General features: G+C 53.8%; 1 protein-coding gene across 1 annotated transcript in view; it reads left to right on the forward strand.

Moving 5' to 3' along the window:
• The first annotated feature begins 229 nt into the window (after positions 1–229).
• LOC116827285 (choline/ethanolamine kinase-like) overlaps positions 230–6,340 on the forward strand; it is a 29,683-nt gene continuing 23,572 nt past the window's right edge. Inside the window, exons 1-6 of the mRNA XM_032784689.2 lie at positions 230–412; positions 745–878; positions 1,404–1,508; positions 1,897–1,955; positions 2,235–2,322; positions 5,009–5,117. Coding sequence (XP_032640580.2) covers positions 281–412; positions 745–878; positions 1,404–1,508; positions 1,897–1,955; positions 2,235–2,322; positions 5,009–5,117 — 627 coding nt within the window. The 5' untranslated portion in view covers positions 230–280. The remainder of the gene's footprint in view (positions 413–744; positions 879–1,403; positions 1,509–1,896; positions 1,956–2,234; positions 2,323–5,008; positions 5,118–6,340) is intronic.

Below are 6,340 nucleotides of genomic sequence, written 5' to 3' on the forward strand. Positions count from 1 at the left end.
GATTGTGCAGGGTTGGGGAATCCCAGGGTCCACCCCCCCACCCCCTGTCCCGGGATTGTGCAGGGTTGGGGAGTCCCAGGGTCTGCCCCCCACCCCCGTCCCGGGATTGTGCAGGGTTGGGGAGTCCCAGGGTCCACTGGCCCCCCATCTGGGGATTGTGCAGCGTTGGGGAGTCGCAGAGTTAGCTCTCCCCGGTCCCCGGATTGTGCAGGGTGTGGGGATCTCAGGGTCACGGCCTCTCCCCCGACTGCGCAGGTTTGGGGGTGGGTGCCCCTCACTCATGCCTCTGTCTCTGCAGGGCATGGACTCGCTGGTTCTGGAGAGTGTGATGTTTGCCATCCTGGCAGAGCGGGCCCTGGGGCCGCGGCTCTATGGGGTCTTTCCCCAGGGGCGCCTGGAGCAGTACATTCCGGTATGGGCCTCGCTGGGCGGTCTACCCTGTGTCCTTCCCCCACGCAGGACCCCTGGCCCCCAAAGGGCTGGCCAGAGACCTCCTTGCATGACTTCAAGGGCTGATGAGGCCCAAATGGCTGCTGCACGTGCCAGGTGCCTGGCAGTGCCCTGGCTCTGTGCCCGTCTTGGCTGGCTTGGCTCAGACCTGTGGGTTCCCGGGGGCGCTGAGCGGGCCTGTCTCTCCCCCGGCACTGGAGGTTCCATGCCAGGCCAAGCAAGCCCTGGGTTCCCTGCTGCCTGCGTCCCATTCCCTGGAGGCCAGGCTGTCTCATGCCTGCCGTGTCCCTTCAGAGCCGGCGTCTGCGCACGGAGGATCTGCAGGACCCCGACATCTCCAGGGAGATCGCGATGAAGATGTCCCGCTTCCACGGCATGGTGATGCCCTTCAACAAGGAGCCCAAGTGGCTGTTTGGGACCATGGAACGGTAACCCCTTCCCTAGCACTGCTCCGGGGTTCTCTGGCCTGCAGGGTGCAGGCCGGGTCATCCCGGCTGGCCCTTCTGAGCACCAGCTGCGTCCCCCCAGGGGGCCCTTCCCCTGCAGGAATGGGGGCCTAGAGTGTGGCTGGCAAGGAGTCACCCCCCATCACTTTGCAGTAATAGCCCAGAGGGGAGCACTCCTCGAAGCAGTGCCATGGGGCCAGGAGAGAGAATAATAGGCCCTGTCTTGTGGCTAGTGGAGGGGCCCCTCCCCATCTCACTGCTGGGGTGCGGGACTGAGTGTGGGGTGTTTCCCCATCTCCTCACTTCTCCCAGGGGAGGCAAGTGCGGGGGGTCTCATGAGGGAGGGGAGTGAGTGTTGGGGGAATCCCCATCTCACTGCTCCCGGAGGAAGGAGGTGGGAGGGGTCTCCCCTGCTCCCAGAGGCTGGGGTGCGGGGGTCTCCTTGCTCCCAGGGGATGAGGGCTGGGGGGCCTTGCCCTGTGGAGGTGACAGGACCCTGTGCTCCAGGTACTTGAAGCAGATTGCTGAGCTCACCTTCCCCCAGGAAGCCCAACGGAAGAAATTCAACCAGCTCAAAGCCTATAACCTGCAGCAGGAAATGGGGAGCCTCAGGTGAGCCCAGGGCCCGTGGGGGTAGGGGAGGGCAAACTGCTGTTGGGGCTGGCTGGAAAGGTGCCCCCCCTCCCCCCCAGCCCTCTAGGGGTCCCTCTCGCTGCTGGTTCTGCACTGCAACAGGCCCATCCCCCGTCTCCCATCCCGCTCCGGTTCCCCAGTGGGTGGGGACTGGCTGCCCTCCCTGTTCCTGTGGGTGGGCTCCGGCTCCTCTGCCCAGAGGTGGGTGGGTCTCTGCCCGGTACTGCTGAGCACAGCGGGTGGCAGAAGCTAGCAGCATCAGAGCTGCTCTTCTTGGGGCTCCCCCTCACAGTGCCCCCTGCTGGAGAGCCTGGGGGAGTGGAAGGGATGAAGCTGTCTGCTGATGTCTCTCTCCCATCAATTCCAGGGAGCTGCTGGAGTCTACACCCTCCCCTGTGGTCTTCTGCCACAATGATGTGCAGGAAGGTGAGTGGCAGGGAGTGAGATGCCCCTGTCGCATGTTAGCGGTCGGCATTGCCAGCCAGACTAGCCCACCCTTGGGCTCGCCGGCACTTGAACCACCACTACAACGCGGCTCTCCTCTGGGTCAGGTCAGGGGAACCTCGCTGGCCTAGGCACAGCATGCCTTGGGGAGCAGCCTATGCCCTGCCCGGGGACTAACCTGCTTCAGCCCCAGGCCAGGGCTACATGGGACCTGCGGGGCTCCCCAAGGCAGACGCTCTCACCTGGCCTTTCCCTTCCCAGGGAACATCCTGCTGCTGGCTGGGCGTGAGTCACATCCTACTGACAAGCTGATGCTGATAGACTTTGAATACAGCAGCTACAACTATAGGTGGGTGATGGGAGGCAGGGGCAGGGGGTGTGTGCCTAAACTGGCATGTGTAGCACTTCCACTGCCCAGCCCGGTGCTCTCCCTGGGCTGTGTCGCCCACGCGGGGCTGTCAGGCCAGCTCTGGGGACGGCTGCCCGGCCTGGTGCTCTGCCAGGGCCATGCAACCTACACAGGTGTGACGGTGCTGTCTGTGGGAGCCAACTGAGGTCACTCAATCAGGTTGAACTGCAAACTGAACGGAGCAGACAAACCCCAAAAGCTGGTGGATATTCCAATACTTAGGTTTACCAACCAGCACAAAACAGATTCTGTAGTACCTCACTGGTTACTGAGAAGTTCAAACAACACAGTTCCCTTAAAGTGCTCCATCCAGACACACGTCAAACATTTGATGATAAATTCTGCAAATCTTATTTCAACATAAGAACGGCCGTACCAGGTCAGACCAAAGGTCCATCTAACCCAGTATCTGTGTGCCGACAGCGGCCAATGCCAGGTGCCCCAGAGGGAGTGAACCTAACAGTGATCAAGTGATCTCTCTCTTGCCATCCATCTCCATCTGCTGACAAACAGTCTAGGGACCCCATTCCTTACCCAGCCTGCCTAATAGCCATTAATGGACTTCACCACCATGAATTTGTTCAGTTCTCTTTTAAACATTGTTATAGTCCTGGCCTTCACAACCTCCTCAGGCAAGGAGTTCCACAAGTTGACTGTGCGCTGTGTGAAGAAGAACTTCCTTTTATTTGTTTTAAACCTGCCTCCTATTAATTTTATTTGGTGACCCCTAGTTCTTGTATTATGGGAAGAAGTAGATAACTTTTCCTTATCCATTTTCTCATCATCACTCATGATTTTATACACCTCTGTCATATTCCCCCTTAGTCTCCTTTTTTCCAAGCTGAAGAGATCTAGCCTCTTTAATCTTTCCTCACATGGGACCCTCTCCAAACCCCTAATCATTTTAGTTGCCCTTTTCTGAACCTTTTCTAGTGCTCGAATATCTTTTTTGAGGTGAGCAGACCACATCTGTACACGGTATTCGAGATGTGGGCGTACCATGGATTTGTATAAGGGCAATAAGATATTCTCAGTCTTATTCTCTATCTCCTTTTTAATGATTCCTAATATCGTGTTTGCTTTTTTGACCGCCTCTGTGCACTGTGTGAACGTCTTCAGAGAACTGTCCACGATGACTCAAGATCTTTTTCCTGACTCATTGTAACTAAATTAACCCCCTTCATATTGTATGTATAGTTGGGGTTATTTTTTCCAATGTGCATTACTTTACATTTATCCACATTAAATTTCATTTGCCATTTTGTTTCCCAATCACTTACTTTTGTGAGATCTTTTTCAAATTCTTCACAGTCTGCTTTGATCTTAAGTATCTTGCACAGTTTAGTATCATCTGTAAACTTTGCCACCTCACTGTTTACCCCTTTCTCCAGATCATTTATGAATAAGTTGAATAGGATTGGTCCGAGGACTGACCCTTGGGGAACACTACTAGTTACCCCTCTCCATTCTGAGAATTTACCATTTATTCCTACCCTTTGTTCCCTGTCTTTTAACCAGTTCTCAGTCCATGAAAGACCTTCTCTCTTATTCCATGACAACTTAATTTACGTAAGAGCCTTTGGTGAGGGATCTTGTCAAAGGCTTTCTGGAAATCTAAGTACATATATATGGAAATCATATAAAAGAAAAGTTTTTCCTGATCCCAAAGGACCAAGCCCCAGACCCAGGTCAAATGGTAACTTAGGTTTTACCCAAAATACACGCTTAGAGCCAATTCTTGTTAACTAAACTAAAATTTATTATAAAAGAAAAGAGAGAGAGAGTTGGTTAAAAGATCGATATACAGACAGACTTGAATTCAATTGTTGAGGTTCAGGTACACGGTAGGGATGAGCTTGTAATTGCCAAAAGTCCTTTTCAGAAATAGTCCAGAGGTTATAGTCCAATGTCCATATTCAGGGTGGCTCCAGTCAGTGACTGAGGATCTCAATCCTTGTGGCTTAAGGTTTCCCCCTCTTGAAACCCAAAGCAGATCTGAGATGAAGCAGGATTGTGTCCCAGAGTTCTTATACATTTCCAGCAGCCTTTCGGCCTGAGAAAACAATCGGCTTAACTCACATTCCAAACATCCTGGCAATTAGCACAGGGTAATTTTTCCATTAACAGTTCAGATCCAGGTTACCACACCCTTCAAAGAGACACACAGACAATAACACTATTTCACTCAAGTATCTTCCTAAATGTTAATTCTCCTTTTTTTGGTCTTTGAATCAGAGCTATAGCGATAGACAAGACTTGTTTGCTTACATCCCCAGATCTGAGCAAACCTCTCCCCTTCTACCTCTAACAATGCCGACTTGCATTTCAAAGCTCTGTTCGTTTATATATCTTGCTAACAAGTCTCTAAGTCGGCCCTGGGTCAGGTCAGCCTGTGAGTTAATTAACTCTTTCTGGCCCTGTTACCTTCAATGAGAGATTATATTACACTCATAATGTCACAATGGGATTGTTGGGCGGCTCTGGGGGTGGCTGCCCATGCCAGTACTTCCTTGCCTGTGGGACCCATATGGGGCTATTGGGGCAGCTCTGCTGCGGTGGAGTCAGGGCCATGAGCAGGCTGGCACCCTGCAAGCATGGAAGCGCCTAACCCCCCCTCTTCCTGCAGGGGCTTTGACATCGGCAATCACTTCTGTGAGTGGGTGTACGACTACACCCACGACACGTGGCCTTACTACCAGGCCTCCATGGACAACTACCCGACGCGCCAGCAGCAGGTAACCGAGCCGTCTGGCTGGGGGAGCCCTGGAGAGGGCAGGCGGGCAAAGAGTCTGATCCTTGCCAGGCTCCTGCCCTGTGGGGCGAGGTGCTTGCATGCTGGTTGGTGGGGCTGTAGCTGTTGGGATTGTTGCTGGGTGTGGGGCCCCGTTCTGAGCCCTGTGTCCCAGGGAGCTTCCCCGCTCCTGGGGGAATTCTGCACCAAAACCTTAAATTCTGTGCAGAATATTGTAAAATTCTGCATATTTTGTCGAAGTGACAGTATAATCACGCCAGTTTCAGTTGTTTTGGTAAGAGATTTCAAAATATCAGTCAGCAAGTGTGTCTGTAACAGTACAGAGAACACACAAGCTTCAGGAAACGTTTCATGACAAATAGGTCCTCATTAGGCCTGTTGATACAGACTTTTGAGTAATTCATTTCTACTCTAATACAGAACTGGATTCCCGCCCCCCTCAGGGACAGTGCAGAGGCTGTGGGGGGTAAGGGTAACGGCGGAGCTGAGGGAGCGAGAACGAGCCTGGGGATGAACCTGGTGGGTTTGTGGGTGTGACTGGGAGAAGGTTTTGTGGGGATGTGATGGAGTAGGGGCTGTCTGAGTGGGGGATGGGAGAGCAGGGGAGGACTTTAGGGGATGGACCATACTGGAGCCTGTAACCTGAGCTAGGTAAGGGAGGGGAAAGGTCAACACCTTTGCCCGGGAAGGAGCACAAAGGAAGGAGCTGGCAGGAGGGAAGGGTTTTCGGTTTGGGTTTGGGGCTGTGGGGCGGAATTCAGGGTATCCTAGCTGGGATCCAAGCACCCTGAAAGCCCAGAAGGACTCGATGAAGGGGTCCTGACTGTGCCTGCAAGCTCTGCTGTAACTTGCGTTCCTGTGTCCAATAAATCTTCTGTTTTACTGGCTGGCTGAGAGTCACTGTGGGTCCCAGGAAGAGGGGTGCAGGGCTGGACTCCCCCACACTCCGTGACAACTGTAAGATACTTCAGCCATCCCCACCTTGCACTTCTCAGCCTTTACGGTTAACCCAGCCTTCCGGAGTCGGTCCAGGACTTGTTTAACCTGGGACACGTGGTCCTCCCAGGTCTGGCTGAAGATGCAGATGTCGTCAATATACGCCACAGAGAAGCTCTCCATCCCCCTCAGTAGCTGATCCACCAGGCGCTGGAAGGTGGCTGGTGCTCCCTTGAGGCCAAAGGGCAGGGTCAGAAACTCGTAGAGCCC

The sequence above is a fragment of the Chelonoidis abingdonii genome, chromosome 1, assembly GCF_003597395.2.
Source record: "Chelonoidis abingdonii isolate Lonesome George chromosome 1, CheloAbing_2.0, whole genome shotgun sequence".
NCBI lineage: Eukaryota > Metazoa > Chordata > Testudines > Testudinidae > Chelonoidis > Chelonoidis abingdonii.